Below are 15,768 nucleotides of genomic sequence, written 5' to 3' on the forward strand. Positions count from 1 at the left end.
GTGTTGGCTACCATGGGCATGCAGGTCCGGCTGAGGGTCGGACTCCCTGCTTTTGTATCCGCCTGGCTCCCCATGCCTGCTCAGCTCACCTCCCACGGTGTGGCTTTGGGCTCCTCCTTGAGTCCTGCCGTGGCCCAAGGGCTCACCACCCGCCCGAGACGACCGCGCCTGCACGCGCTCGTAACAATAACCGATTCACATTTACCTGTTCTAGACCCCTCATGACCTTAAAGACCTCTATCATATCCCCCCTCAGTCGTCTCTTCTCCAAGCTGAAAAGCCCTAACCTCTTCAGCCTTTCTTCATAGGGGAGCTGTTCCATCCCCTTTATCATTTTGGTTGCCCTTCTCTGTACCTTCTCCATCGCAATTACATCTTTTTTGAGATGCGGCGACCAGAATTGTACACAGTATTCAAGGTGCGGTCTCACCATGGAGCGATACAGAGGCATTATGACATTTTCCGTTTTATTCACCATTCCCTTTCTAATAATTCCCAACATTCTGTTTGCTTTTTTGACTGCCGCAGCACACTGAGCCGACGATTTCAATGTGTTATCCACTATGACGCCTAGATCTCTTTCTTGGGTTGTAGCACCTAATATGGATCCCAACATTGTGTAATTATAGCATGGGTTATTTTTCCCTATATGCATCACCTTGCACTTATCCACATTAAATTTCATCTGCCATTTGGATGCCCAATTTTCCAGTCTCACAAGGTCTTCCTGCAATTTATCACAATCTGCTTGTGATTTAACTACTCTGAACAATTTTGTCATCTGCAAATTTGATTATCTCACTCGTTGTATTTCTTTCCAGATCATTTATAAATATATTGAACAGTAAGGGTCCCAATACAGATCCCTGAGGCACTCCACTGTCCACTCCCTTCCACTGAGAAAATTGCCCATTTAATCCTACTCTCTGTTTCCTGTCTTTTAACCAGTTTGCAATCCACAAAAGGACATCGCCTCCTATCCCATGACTTTTTACTTTTCCTAGAAGCCTCTCATGAGGAACTTTATCAAACACCTTCTGAAAATCCAAGTACACTACATCTACCGGTTCACCTTTATCCACATGTTTATTAACTCCTTCAAAAAAGTGAAGCAGATTTGTTAGGCAAGACTTGCCCTGGGTAAAGCCATGCTGGCTTGGTTCCATTAAACCATGTCTTTCTATATGTTCTGTGATTTTGATGTTTATAACACTTTCCACTATTTTTCCTGGCACTGAAGTATAAGTACTCTGCGTATAAGAGCAAACTTGTATCTAAAACAATGCGTGTAGCGACAAAAGGGGAAATCATAGCATATAACAGAATCTAGGGATCACAGAATATTAACACAAGGGGAACTTTCCTTTGAACATGCTACCAGAATAAGTAAGAAATAAGGAGAAGGATGGGCAGGATATGCGTCACCTTAATAAGAAAACCAGCGAAAGACAACAACAGCAGGAGGAGGAGCACCCTCCAACTCTGAACCTGGCGCCAAGTCAAACTCCACCCCTCACTGCCGTGGGGTACTTCCCCCTTCTCCAGACAAATGCTGAGGATGCTGGCAAGAGGGAATTTTGCCAGCTGCTCCTTGGGCTGAATTGATAATTTTGTGTCCTTGCTGATGTATGTCCAGAAACTGCTGGGGCCGATGAGTTTCAGCCCTCTCACGCAGAGCACTTTCACCTCCGGTACCCCAGGAAACCTCCGTCCTCTCACGCAGAGCACTTTCACCTCCGATACCCCAGGAAACCTCCGTCCTCTCACGCAGAGCACTTTCACCTCCGATACCCCAGAAACCTCCGTCCTCTCACGCAGAGCACTTTCACCTCCGGTACCCCAGGAACCTCCGTCCTCTCACGCAGAGCACTTTCACCTCCGATACCCCAGAAACCTCCGTCCTCTCACGCAGAGCACTTTCACCTCCGGTACCCCAGAAACGTCCGTCCTCTCACGCAGAGCACTTTCACCTCCGGTACCCCGGAAACCTCCGTCCTCTCACGCAGAGCACTTTCACCTCCGGTACCCCAGGAACCTCCGTCCTCTCACGCAGAGCACTTTCACCTCCGGTACCCCAGGAACCTCCGTCCTCTCACGCAGAGCACTTTCACCTCCGGTACCCCAGGAACCTCCGTCCTCTCACGCAGAGCACTTTCACCTCCGGTACCCCAGAAACCTCCGTCCTCTCACGCAGAGCACTTTCACCTCCGGTACCCCAGAAACCTCCGTCCTCTCACGCAGAGCACTTTCACCTCCGGTACCCCAGAAACGTCCGTCCTCTCACGCAGAGCACTTTCACCTCCGGTACCCCAGAAACCTCCGTCCTCTCACGCAGAGCACTTTCACCTCCGGTACCCCAGAAACCTCCGTCCTCTCACGCAGAGCACTTTCACCTCCGGTACCCCAGGAACGTCCATCCTCTCACGCAGAGCACTTTCACCTCCGATACCCCAGAAACGTCCGTCCTCTCACGCAGAGCACTTTCACCTCCGATACCCCAGAAACGTCCGTCCTCTCACGCAGAGCACTTTCACCTCCGATACCCCAGGAACGTCCGTCCTCTCACGCAGAGCACTTTCACCTCCGGTACCCCAGGAACCTCCGTCCTCTCACGCAGAGCACTTTCACCTCCGGTACCCCAGGAACCTCCGTCCTCTCACGCAGAGCACTTTCACCTCCGGTACCCCAGGAAACCTCCCTCCTCTCACGCAGAGCACTTTCACCTCCGGTACCCCAGGAACCTCCGTCCTCTCACGCAGAGCACTTTCACCTCCGATACCCCAGAAACTTTCACCTCCGGTACCCCAGGAACCTCCGTCCTCTCACGCAGAGCACTTTCACCTCCGGTACCCCAGAAACCTCCGTCCTCTCACGCAGAGCACTTTCACCTCCGGTACCCCAGAAACCGTCCGTCCTCTCACGCAGAGAACTTTCACCTCCGGTACCCCAGAAACGTCCGTCCTCTCACGCAGAGCACTTTCACCTCCGGTACCCCAGAAACGTCCGTCCTCTCACGCAGAGCACTTTCACCTCCGGTACCCCAGAAACCTCCGTCCTCTCACGCAGAGAACTTTCACCTCCGGTACCCCAGAAACGTCCGTCCTCTCACGCAGAGCACTTTCACCTCCGGTACCCCAGAAACGTCCGTCCTCTCACGCAGAGCACTTTCACCTCCGGTACCCCAGAAACCTCCGTCCTCTCACGCAGAGCACTTTCACCTCTGATACCCCAGAAACGTCCGTCCTCTCACGCAGAGCACTTTCACCTCCGGTACCCCAGAAACCTCCGTCCTCTCACGCAGAGCACTTTCACCTCCGGATACCCCAGAAACTTCCCTTCTCTCATGCAGGAGGTTCCCCGTCTTCTGAGCTCCATTCTTTTATAGAAGGGAAGGCCTAAACCCATTACTCCATAAAAGTGGTTACTAAACTTTTCTTTCGGAGAAAAAATACTCCACTTTAGGTAAATGTATCATCTCTAGTTGTTAATCTTAAAAATAGTTTCCAAATTATGCCTTAAAGAAATGTCGTCTTCAAGAAGAGTCACATTAAGAGCTTGAAACTTGACATATTTCAATCCTGAATCCTTTGGGGGTGGGAACATTTGGAAAATTTTCTGAGATTTAACTTCCCAGATACAAAAGTGAAATCTGCAGCTCCCCCTGAAAACAGCTTGCAAAGTTATTGCCTTCGGCAGCTGCAGCCAGCTCCGTCCTTTCCTCCTGGACCTGCGGCTCGACACTAAGCCTAAGGCTTCAGCAGATCCTTCCAGGTTTCACCCAGTGGGCTCCTCCTTTCTTTCCGCCAGCTGAACTGGATTCCTGGCAGCAGCACCAGCCTTCATTTGCAGCCACCCAATTATTTTTCCCTCGTTTTAATAGTTCACCCACCCCCCCCTCCCCCTGTTGCTAGTCTGGTTGTTAAGGCCGGGATTCGTGCACCAGGCCTCCCTCAAGAATCCTGTATAATGGGCCCTCAATTCAGCCACCGTGTTTTACCCTCAACAATGACCTCCCCCACCCTAAGAGCTGCGAGGGCTGCCTCTGCAGCATCCCTAGCCTAGGCTGGCCCAGGTTGGGAAAGAACCAGGGACCCTCTGCATGACAGTCCACAGTCCTGGCCCCAGACTCCAACCCCACACCAACCTCACCTTCGACACATCAAGCCAGCAATCCTCATGATCAAAACAAATCAGATAAGCCCGATCTACTCGTCAGAGAGAGGATGACCTACGTCCACAGCCTTACTCAGGGTGGAGGATCTGGTCTTCATCGGAGGAGGAGAAGGAGACAACCATCGCCCACTCCTCAGAGCCCTCCGACAGCAGCCTGAGCAGACCTCCCTTGGTGACCCGTCTGTCCATTGACCCAGATTGCACGGGATCAATTTTCATCTTCCCTGTCATCTCTCTCTCTAAACCCCCTCCCCCATGTATACAGCTTTGTACTGTCTCTTCCTTTTTTTTTTACACTGAAGGAGCAAAACTTATAATTTCTAGAAGACGGGAGGGAGGCTCAGAAGGCACGGAAGGAAACGCTTTTCCATCGAGAGAGTTGTGGACACCTGGGACGGACTCCCAGCCGAGACGATAGGAGTCAAACCAGAGGCAGAATCCGAGCACTCGCGGGGCAGACACAAAGAGACCTTCGTGGCGGAGGGAGGAGAGCACAGATCAGAGCTGTGCCCGCACGGTGAGCGGGCTCAAATGGGCAGGCTGGGGGCACCCACACACGCCCTGATCGGGAAGCTCATCTCTTACCCATGGTGAGGCCAAGGCTGGTCCCAATCCCAGCAGCCTCGGGCCACTCCAACAAACAGGCCTGCCCTGGTCAGCGCCATCTTGTCAGCCCCCCCCCCCCCCCCCCCCCCCAAATAAGGCCTTTAAAACCGAAAAAATATGACAAAGCTGCAAAGCAGAAGGCACAGGTTTGTCAAGAGCTGTAATTACACGGAAATGTTTGTGTAAGAGAGGAACTCATAATAATAACTTTCCCATGCTCTTGGAGGTTTTCTGGCCTCCCCGGGCCGTGGCCTCAGGGGAAGCTGCACCTATTTCTGGTCCCGGGCGCGGGGCAGCAGGCCGACCCCCAGATGTGTCAGCAGACCTCTGGCACTGCCCCGCGGTTTCTCTCGGTCGCCGAGCGGCAGAGTTTGGCTTTTCTCTGCCCGCTGGCCTGGGAGGAGCAGGTGAGCCCAGCACTCGCCTTCGTTGTGTTGAATGTGTGCAAGACACAGAAAAGGGGTGAGACCACCAGCAGGGACTCCCTTCTCGACCCTTAATTCTGCACCCAGGCCCCCTCCCTGGCGCCGCGGAGGGGCTACACAACGCTCCAGGAGCCGAGTCCTTCGGGAGCCCAGATCTTCGGGCAGGCTCCTTCCCAGGTTTTTGGGACCTGCTTAGATGATTACGAAGCTCGGGGATAAAACACGGTAGGAGGGCTGGATTAAGTGTGGGGGTGTTGCCTGCTCCTCTGCCCGGGGATGGTAGAGAATCACTGGGGTGACCCGCACAGAGCCGCAGTCACAGCCCAGGGCAGTACTGGTGTATGAATGCAAAGAAAGCACTGGGATTAACCTGCAGGGAGCGGCCCTTATAACTCTTAACATAGCTGGACGCTGCACTGGGCTTCCAAAACGCCGGGGTAACTTGTACGAAGTGACCAAGGTTACAACCTAAAGATGAGCAGGCATCGGGAGCCCGGATGTTAGTGGCCCCAGCGGTCTTACTAATTTTGTTGGCGGTGTGGGATTATTACAAAACTTGGTAGTAAGACATGGAGTGGGGCCCCGGTGGTGTTCGATTAAATTATTGGCCTTGCAAGAATCCAAGAGGAAAGCGATGAGGCCCACAATGGCCTAGCAGCGGAGGAGGGCAGGGGCCGGCGCTGTGACAGGTGTTGGGGCAGGGCCGGCGCTGTGACGGGTGTTGGGCAGGGGCGGGCGCTGTGACGGGTGTTGGGCAGGGGCCGGCACTGTGAGGGGTGTTGGGCAGAGGCCGGTACTGTGAGGGGTGTTGGGCAGGGGCCGGCACTGTGAGGGGTGTTGGGCAGGGGCCGGCGCTGTGACGGGTGTTGGGCAGGGGCCAGCGCTGTGACGGGTGTTGGGCAGGGGCGGGCGCTGTGACGGGTGTTGGGCAGGGGCCGGCACTGTGAGGGGTGTTGGGCAGGGGCGGGCGCTGTGACGGGTGTTGGGCAGGGGCCGGCACTGTGAGGGGTGTTGGGCAGAGGCCGGCACTGTGACGGGTGTTGGGCAGGGGCGGGCGCTGTGACGGGTGTTGGGCAGGGGCCGGCGCTGTGAGGGGTGTTGGGCAGGGGCCGGCGCTGTGACGGGTGTTGGGCAGGGGCCGGCGCTGTGACGGGTGTTGGGCAGGGGCCGGCGCTGTGACGGGTGTTGGGCAGGGGCCGGCGCTGTGACGGGTGTTGGGCAGGGGCCGGCGCTGTGAGGGGTGTTGGGCAGGGGCCGGTACTGTGAGGGGTGTTGGGCAGGGGCCGGCACTGTGACGGGTGTTGGGCAGGGGCCGGCTCTGTGACGGGTGTTGGGCAGGGGCCGGCACTGTGAGGGGTGTTGGGCAGAGGCCGGTACTGTGAGGGGTGTTGGGCAGGGGCCGGCACTGTGACGGGTGTTGGGCAGGGGCCGGCTCTGTGACGGGTGTTGGGCGTGCATGGGACAGATTTGGAGGGCGGTGCTAGGAAACGTGCTGAGCGAGGGGCGAGCTGGTATCGCTTGCGTGTGGGAATTCGTACGCCCCGCTCTCCAGCGGGCAGACTGGATGGGCCAATTGCTATTTACCCGCTGTCATAGTAGCAGTCGGCCCACTTATCCTACCTGCACCACTGAGGATACATCTCGGCTGCCTGCCACAGTGTGTGTGACCGCCCACAAGTTTTCTCCTTACCCAGGTCCTCCTGTGTACGCCACCAGCTTGAACCACACAAGAGTCCCACCTGGTGCCCTCCAGCACCCGCCTTTCCCCTGCCTAAGCCCAGGGCTCTGTATTTAATTATTATAACCACACTCATTATCGATCGTGAAGAGGGAAGCCTCAGCCAGTCCAAGTCCTGCAGCCTCTCGCACAAGGCAATTACTTACTGTGCAAAGGTCTTGGCCTCTCTGTACTCATCACGCACACTGAGGTTAGGGTTCCTGGGTTTTCAGGAAAACAGAGACACAGGCTCACGGAGCACGACTCACACGCAAGCCCTGAAATGCAGCGGGAAGTCTGCCAGGCTCTAGCTTCACCCTCCTGGTTCTAGATGCTTCCTCCGCTGCTCTACTCAGCTCTTTATTCTGTGTCCCTACCCTCACAAGTCCATGCTCACCGCACATTTACTTAACCAAAATGTTATTGCTTTCAACAAATATTGCAAGCCTTGTGTCCTCAGAGAACTTCAGTGCATCGCCAGCTCCATCAATGTCCGATGCGGGATTGTACGATTCGTCTCCACTGTCCTCCATGGGTCTGCTCCTGCTAACCTCTCTGACCTCCTGCTGCAGCCTCAACACTTTGCTGGAGCCTGGGGAAAAGAGCTTTCTCCTTCCGTGCTTCCTTCTCTCTGCCCTCAGGAGAATCTCCTCTATCTGTATCCACCTAAATCTGTCCTTCTCTCCTCCATTCCCCCCCCCCCCCCAGTAACCTCTGAACCCTTCATCCAGGGGCGGCTCTATAATGAGGCAGCCTCTCTCAGAACGCTGCTGTGGCACCCGCCTCGCACTGACTGCCCCTGCCACAGGGTAAAAACCGGAAATTGTCCGGATTGTCAGGTCCTGCTCTGCCTGTAGATGGCTGCGTGCATGTGAGCAGGGTCGGGGAAATCGGGTAATCGCCCGGGGCACCAACCAATAGGGGCGCTAGTTGCCTCTCTCCAGATTGGATGGCCAAAGAGGAAGCAGGCTGTGGGTCCACCCAGCGGAGTCCAAGCTGCCGGCGGCTGAAGATGTCAGGCACGACACAGGGCCGCTGGTGGAAGCCAAACCACAGGCGGCTGAAGACGCATGGTGTGACTGCAGTGAATTAAATCAGTGATCATCGGGGAGACCAGGAAGTGTGTGTGAGAGCTTGTATGTGTGTGTGGGGGACGGGAGGGACGGGGGACGGACAGCATTGGGAGCTTGAGTGTGGGAGAGCATGTTAGAGTAAGAATTTGCCTGTATGTATGGGAGAACATGTGATAGTAGAAACATATGTGTGTGGGAAAGCATGAGAGAGTGAGCTTCCATGTATGTATGGGAAAGCATGTGAGAGGGAGAGCTTGCGTGTGCATGGGAAAGCATGTGAGACTGAGAGCTTGTGTGTGTGTACGGGAGAGCATGTGAGAGTGAGAGCTTGTATGTGTGTGTAGGAGAGCATGTGAACGTTTTTGTGTGTGTGCGGGAGATCATGTGTATGTAAGAGAGCATATGAGTGAGAGCTTGCTTATGTGAATGAAAGAACTTGTAAGAATGCAAGCTTATGTGTGTGGGAAAGCTTGAGAGAGTGAGAGCTTGTGTGTGTGTGTGTGAGAGAGAGATCATGTGTGAGAGCTTGTGTGTGTGAGAGATCTCTTTCTGTTACTTCACTCTTCTTTCTTTTCTTCTCTTCCTCCCTCCCCCTGCACACACAATGCCTCTCTCTCACAATCTGTCTCATACACCCACACAAGCTCTCACTCACCCTGGATAAAGGAATTAGAAGACCAAAAAGGGGAAAGTGGAAAAAAGAGACCAGGACCAACTGATTGGAAAAATGAGATTACATTACACAGGTTAAAAAAAATGTTGGGTTTTTAGCAATTGTGCTGTGCCAACTTTGGGAATGTGAATGATTGTATTTTGCTTTTTCTTTAAAGTTCCACTTGGGCTTTCTATTTTGGTTTTATGTTGTTTCTAATTTGTTTTCCCTTATTTCTGTATTGGGTAAGGATTAGTCTGTGTTCTGCCTGTGTGTGAGCGAGGTGTGGTTTCTCTGCAGAGATTTGTAGCAGGCCAGGCTGTTCTGTTTAGCCAATAGTTGGTGTATTAGTGTTTCCAGGCTTGGTGTAATAAGTGCATTGCTGCATTTTCCTAGGTAAGGTTGCTGCTGTTTGAATTACTGCTGTGATTTTATGGTAGGGCAAGGTTCTAGATATCTTTTATTTCGCAGGTGTTTGTGTGACTTCACAAAATATTTAGCAGTGGAGGGAGCTTGTTTTGCTGAGATGACATCAAAATTGAAAAAACAATTATATATATATATATATATATATTATTATTTACTTAAATATTTTACATTTTCAATTGTAATGTGAGCCGTCCTAATTCTGCTCTGCATCTATTCTTATGATTATGGGTATTTCTGTTTTATTGTAGTCATGATGATCTCTGCCTTTCTGGAGAGAGGATTCATGAAAGAATACATGAATAGGGATTTTATTAAATGATTGGATCTGATGTTTCTGTTATATGTTCTTTGCTTATTACATGATATTCTACTTGTGTATTTCTAAACCAATAAATATAAAATAAGTTAATATACGTTAATAAGGATTTTTTTTACTGTTGGTAAATGCTTGAAATAAGTGAGTTAAAAATGTTTTAAGTTCAGTCATGTTGCATAACAGCTGTTGCAGACTACTTAGAAATCCATTGTCAGATGCACTCTTAAGTATTATTTATCGATAAGAGTACAACTAGTACTGCCCACCCATGTTAATCTTAAGCCCAGCAAAAAAAAAATCATTTCTGGTTTCTGCACTGGTAAGAGAAAGAGATAGAGAGCCTGCATATGTGTATGAGAAAGAGAGCAAGGCCTGCATGTTTGTGTGAAAGTCTGCATTTGAATATGAGAAAGCACACCTACGTGTGTGTGTGTGTGAGAGAGAGAGCCTTTATATGTAAGAGAGAGAGTCTTCATGTGTATGAGCAAGAGAGAAAGCGAGCTTGCATATGTGTGTGAAAGCCTGCACGTGTATGAGAGAGAAAGCGAGCTTGCATATATGTGTGTGTGAAAGCCTGCATGTGTTTGGGAAAGAGAGAAAGCGAGCATGCATGTGTGTGTGAAAGCCTGCATGTGTTTGGGAAAGAGAGAAAGCGAGCATGCATATGTGTGTGTGAAAGCCTGCATCTGTATGAGAGACAAAGTGAGCTTGCACATGTGTGTGAAAGATTGCATGTATATGAGAAAGAAAGTAGCTTGCATATATGTGTGTGAAAGCCTGCATGTGTATGAGAAAAGAAAGTGAGCTTGCATATGTCTAACTGAAAGCCTGCATCTGTATGAGAGAGAAAGCAAGCTTGCATATATGTGTGTAAAAGCCTGCATCTGTATGAGAGAAAGCGAGCTTGCATATATGTGTGTGAAAGCCTGCATGTATATGAGAGAGAAAGTAGCTTGCATATATGTGTGTGAACGCCTGCATGTGTATGAGAAAAGAAAGTGAGCTTGCATATGTCTAACTGAAAGCCTCAATCTGTATGAGAGAGAAAGCAAGCTTGCATATATGTGTGTAAAAGCCTGCATCTGTATGAGAGAAAGCGAGCTTGCATATATGTGTGTGAAAGCCTGCATGTATATGAGAGAGAAAGTAGCTTGCATATATGTGTGTGAACGCCTGCATGTGTATGAGAAAAGAAAGCGAGCTTGCATGTGAGTGTGAAAGCCTGCAAGTGTATGAGAAAGACAGAAAGTAGCTTGCATATATGTGTGTGAAAGCCTGCATGTATATGAGAAAGAGAGACAGTAGCTTGCATATATGTGTGTGAAAGCCTGCATGTGTATGAGAAAGAAAGCGAGCTTGCATATATGTGTGTGAAAGCCTGCATGTATATGAGAGAGAAAGCGAGCTTGCATATATGTGTGTGAAAGCCTGCATGTATATGAGAGAAAGTAGCTTGCATATGTGTGTGAAAGCCTGTATGTGTATGAGAGAGAGAAAGCGAGCTTGCATGTGAGTGTGAAAGCCTGCATGTGTATGAGAGAAAGCGAGCTTGCATATGTGTGTGAAAGCCTGTATGTGTATGAGAAAGAGAGAAAGCGAGCTTGCATATATGTGTGTGAAAGCCTGCATGTGTATGAGAAAGAAAGTGAGCTTGCATAGAAACATAGAAATGACGGCAGAAGTGAGTGTGAAAGCCTGCATGTGTATGAGAGAGAGAGAAAGCGAGTTTGCATATATGTGTGTGAAAGCCTGTATGTGTATGAGAGAGAGAAAGCGAGCTTGCATGTGAGTGTGAAAGCCTACATGTGTATGAGAGAGAGAAAGCGAGTTTGCATATATGTGTGTGAAAGCCTGTATGTGTATGAGAAAGAGAGAAAGCAAGCCTGCATGTGTATGAGAGAGAAAGCGAGCTTGCATAGAAACATAGAAATGACGGCAGAAGTGAGTGTGAAAGCCTGCATGTGTATAAGAGAGAAAGTGAGCTTGCATATGTGTGTGTGAAAGCCTGCATGTGTATAAGACAGAATTAGTGTGTGTGAGAGAGAATGAAGTGTGTGCAGCTCCCCCCAATCCACAAAAAACTCAGAGTGCCTGGAAATCAAGAGTTCCCAGGTGTGGACAGCAGGGCCTTTTTTATCCTTATTAGTTTTAATTATTGGGTGTTATTTGATGTGTCTGCTGTTTTAAATTATTTTATTGGTGCTTGGGAAATAAAAAAAATGTATATGATTTTCATTAATAGAAGTTATTCTATTTATCAGTAGTTTTAAAATATTCTTTTATTAGTATGGTTTTACTATTATAACTGATGCTTTATGTTTCTTGATTTTATTTGTTTTATGAGGAATGGTGGTTCTGTTTTTCCATTGTTACACACAGAGTCTGGCTTCTTGGGGGTTTCCATTTCAGTTTTTGTCTAATTTGTGCTCCTCTATTCTGTATTTGGTGAAGGTCTGTCTCTGCTCCGTGCGTGTGACCATCGTGTAGTGCCTGCCGTCTCAGCCCTCTCCTCAGGCAGCAGATTGCCATGAGCCACCCCTGCCTTCATCCAACCCCTACACTGCATCCTGACTTCTTCCTGTTTCCTATAGGGAGAGAGCCCGGTTCTGTTCAGGCAGCGCAGAGCTTTGCGATGTCATTGAACAGAGCTGGAGCTGCCTTACCATTGCTCGAGTCTGAGCATTTTTACGGCTGGCGTACCACGGGTTAATGCTTGGGGTCACCAGAGAATTCTGTCCCCCTACCTGGAAAAATCACCTCTAACGTTTAATGCTGTACCGACTCACACAGAAACTCATAGCAGAAGCGCTTATCATGTGCACATCTCTGCATCACTGCTTCATGAGATGTCTGGTTGCGTGCATCCACTGCTTGGTACGTTTTCCTGGATCCGACGTAAAAGCGCGGCCGTGAGGCATCGTTGGCGGGTCTGGCCTGCTGCCTCGGAGGTCGCACTTGTAGCAGGTTTGCTGGAATTTCAGCTGCCTTAACTCATTCCTGAGGAGCACCAACACACCTTTCTTCTCTTTGGTTTTTATTCACAATCAATAAAATAACTTACTGTGCAACAATAAGCAGACACACAATAGTTCTAGATATGTCCATCGCTTGTCTCCTTTCCCCCCCCCCCACATCAAACAACAATCTCATTTATGTTTAATTTATTTGCTTTTATAAAGTTCATTTTTTTTTTCCCAGTCTTGCATTTTTGTCCCCTGGAAAGCTGCATTAAGCATGGGACGGGGGACGAGTCTCTGTCCTCCTGGAGGGGCCCCCGGAGGTGGTGGCCCTTGGCTCATTTCTCCTGGGGCAGTGGAGGTTGCTTTGCTCCGCCCGGAGCTCCCGGTGTTAGCTCCCAGCAGCCTGCGCCCAACCTTGTGTCTGTCCGTCTGTCGGTCACACACCCACACACCCCTCCCTTTAATACTGTCACAGACAACCCAGGAACCACCGGGGCATGGAGGGTGGTTCTGAACGCAGCCCGCTGCCTCGCCACCACCCTGACGACACAGGGCCTCGCTCGTCTCAGGACAAGGCCCCACGTTTGGTGCCGAGGGGGGCACGGAGCGGGCAAGACACAATGCCTCCGAGGAGATGGCACCCGAGGCTGGCAAAAGCTGCCTTCGCTTTCCTCTTCCTGCTTCCTCCCCCAGGTGTGGCTTTCCGGTGCCTTTTATCTGCCCAGCTAGCTCTCTCCATGCCAGCCACGGGTCGGATCACATTCCCTTCCCTTCCTTTTCTTCCTCCGCTCCTGCTTTGGGTTCCCTCTCTCTCTCTCTCTCTGCTCCCCGAAACCCTCTTATTAACGTTTTGGCCTCTTCCCTCCCGGTTTTCCCTGACCCGGCCCGCCCGTTGGCTTGCAGCCTGGGACCCGCCTGGGTGCACCCCCTCAGCACACGCGTCCACACGCACACGCACACGCACTCTCCCGACCGTCCCCGCTACTTGCACACGCTCACCCACTCGGTGCGCCTGCACTCCTCGCACACCACGTAGCAGCACCAGTGGAACTTGCAGTTGCAGCGCTCGCTGCGGCTCTGCCGCAGGATGTTGTGGCCCCTGCCGCAGCACAGGCTCTCGCAGTTGTCCAGGCCGGGGCTGGTCTTGTTGCAGATGCGGCCCTGGGTGCCGGAGGAGTCCACCTGCAGCTCCCGCTCGCAGAAGTCGGGCGACTTCTCGAAGTAGACCAGGTCGCCGCTGCTGGCCCGGCGCCGGTGCGGGACGTGGGGCGGCTCCAGCTGCCCCGTGTTCCTGTTGTGGGCTCTGATGAGCGTGGCCCCGTGGAAGCGGTCCTTCAGCAGGGAGCCCACCACCCGGAACTCGGGGGTCACCTGCCAGCAGGTCTTCAGCTGGCAGCTGCCGGACGTGCCGTGGCACTTGCACTTTGTCCTCATGTTCTCCATCACCACCTGCGAAAGGAGAGCAGAGGAGCAGGTCAATGCTTTCGGCCACGCAGCGACCAAGCCCGTCACCCACCCCTCTCCACCTGCGTACGTTATCTCTGGAGCAGCCGCTTCGCCCAGCCCCTGCCCCCTCGGTCACCTCATCTATTTATCCTATTTCCACAAGCAAGCAACCGTCCTGTAATTGTCCTTAAAATCGTTCTCTCTCTCTTCCTCCAACCGGTCTCCCACTAGGACTTTTATCTGCCCGTTTAGGCTCCCTCTGTCTCTCGCACTGACTGCCCCACTGCAGATACGAGGAACCCGCAGATTCCTTAATCACGCCTAACAGTCCTCGGGCATCCACTCCTGCAAATCCTCTGCACCCTGGGAGGAAAGCTGAGAACTGCCGGATGCTAAATAAACACTGGAAGAGCACCGCAGCTCCCATCAAGAGAGCGCTCGGCTATCCCATCCAGGAACTTACTCCTCCGTTCACTGGCCTGACAGGGAGAGCAGAGACCCTGCCTGGTGTACGGGGCAAGGTCACCGCAATGACTTCTTAAAACTGTTCATTTATTTGTTAAGAAACAGAGAGCAAAGCTGAGAATATCCCAATGACCTTGCATCGCTCCATGGGGTGTGGTCCTGCTCACCGCATCTCAAGAGAGATGGAGCAGAATTAGAAAAAGGTGCAGAGGAGGGCGACCAGGATGATAAAAGGGTGGGAGCTTGGAAGGAGACGGCCGAGAGGGCACATGAGAGACGTTTATAACATTACGAGTGGGGTGGGACAGATAAATAGGGAATAATGGCACCAGGACTGAGGACACTCCTTTGAAACTGGCAGAAGATTTAACACACATTTTTTTTCTTCAATCAATGCCAAATTAAGCCGTGGAACTTGTTGCAGGAGGATGTGGTGAGGGCGAGCAGCATGACTGGGTAAGTAGAGCGATTAGCCAGGTAGGCACGGGCAGCACCACTTCTTATGGAAGGGGACAGCTCTCCCCAGTACCATCTGCTGAGCACCACTGCCAGGTGCTGGGCGGAGTGGGCGTTGGTCGGACCAGGTATGATCTTATCTGTCCCTTAGTCACTCATGCTACCCGTCTGTCTCTCCATCCAGAGCCTGAGCGAGCAGGAGTCTGTTTATGGGAGCTGCTACACTGCAAGCATGTGTGAGGGAGGTAGGACCTTACTGCCCGTACCGGTTGTTAAGCAATTACAAAGAAAATACTATTAAGTCATGCATTTACCACATAATTAGTTTCCATCAATTAACAGCCCAACTGTTTGTGTAAGAAAGGAATGTATTCTCATACTCTGAGATTTCCACGCTTCCTGCTTCATTCTAGACAATTGTACTGGCAGTATCAACACCTTCTGTCACCACTTGATGCAAACACTTCATATCTAAGTAGTGTCAGGAAACTAAACCCACCCAAAGTAATGCCAGATGTGAGAGAGAAGAGTTGTAAAAATTCCCCTATGCACCATCCACAAAAAAAAGACACGCCTTCATCTCAGCTCTTCCCAATCTCTACCATCTGTACCACAGATACAGCAAAGACGCTTATTGTTCCCAGCCCTTCCCAATCTCTCCCATTGTACCACAGATACAGCAAAGACGCTCCTTGTTCCCAGCCCTTCCCAATCTCTCCCATTGTATCACAGATACAGCAAAGACGCTCCTTGTTCCCAGCCCTTCCCAATCTTTCCCATTATACCATAGATACAGCAAAGACGCTTCTTGTTCCCATCCCTTCCCAATCTTTCCCATTGTACCACAGATACAGCAAAGACGCTCCTTGTTTCCAGCCCTTCCCAATCTCTCCCATTGTACCACAGATACAACAAAGACGCTCCTTGTTCCCAACTCTTCCCAATCTTTCCCATTGTACCATAGATACAGCAAAGACATGCCGTCATCTCTGTTCTTCCCAATCTCTACCATCTGTTACCACAGATACAGCAAAGACGCTTATTGTTCCC

General features: G+C 51.2%; 1 protein-coding gene across 3 annotated transcripts in view; it reads right to left on the reverse strand.

Annotated features, from left to right (window-relative positions):
* Positions 1-12,418: 12,418 nt before the first annotated feature.
* The window catches only part of WNT10A (Wnt family member 10A), a 106,150-nt gene continuing 102,800 nt past the window's right edge, over positions 12,419-15,768 (reverse strand). For all 3 annotated transcript variants that reach the window (XM_029605032.1, XM_029605033.1, XM_029605031.1), the window contains exon 4: positions 12,419-13,800. In XM_029605032.1, coding sequence (XP_029460892.1) covers positions 13,333-13,800 — 468 coding nt within the window. In that variant the 3' untranslated portion in view covers positions 12,419-13,332. The remainder of the gene's footprint in view (positions 13,801-15,768) is intronic.

Source organism: Rhinatrema bivittatum, chromosome 6 (genome assembly GCF_901001135.1).
Source record: "Rhinatrema bivittatum chromosome 6, aRhiBiv1.1, whole genome shotgun sequence".
Lineage (NCBI taxonomy): Eukaryota > Metazoa > Chordata > Amphibia > Gymnophiona > Rhinatrematidae > Rhinatrema > Rhinatrema bivittatum.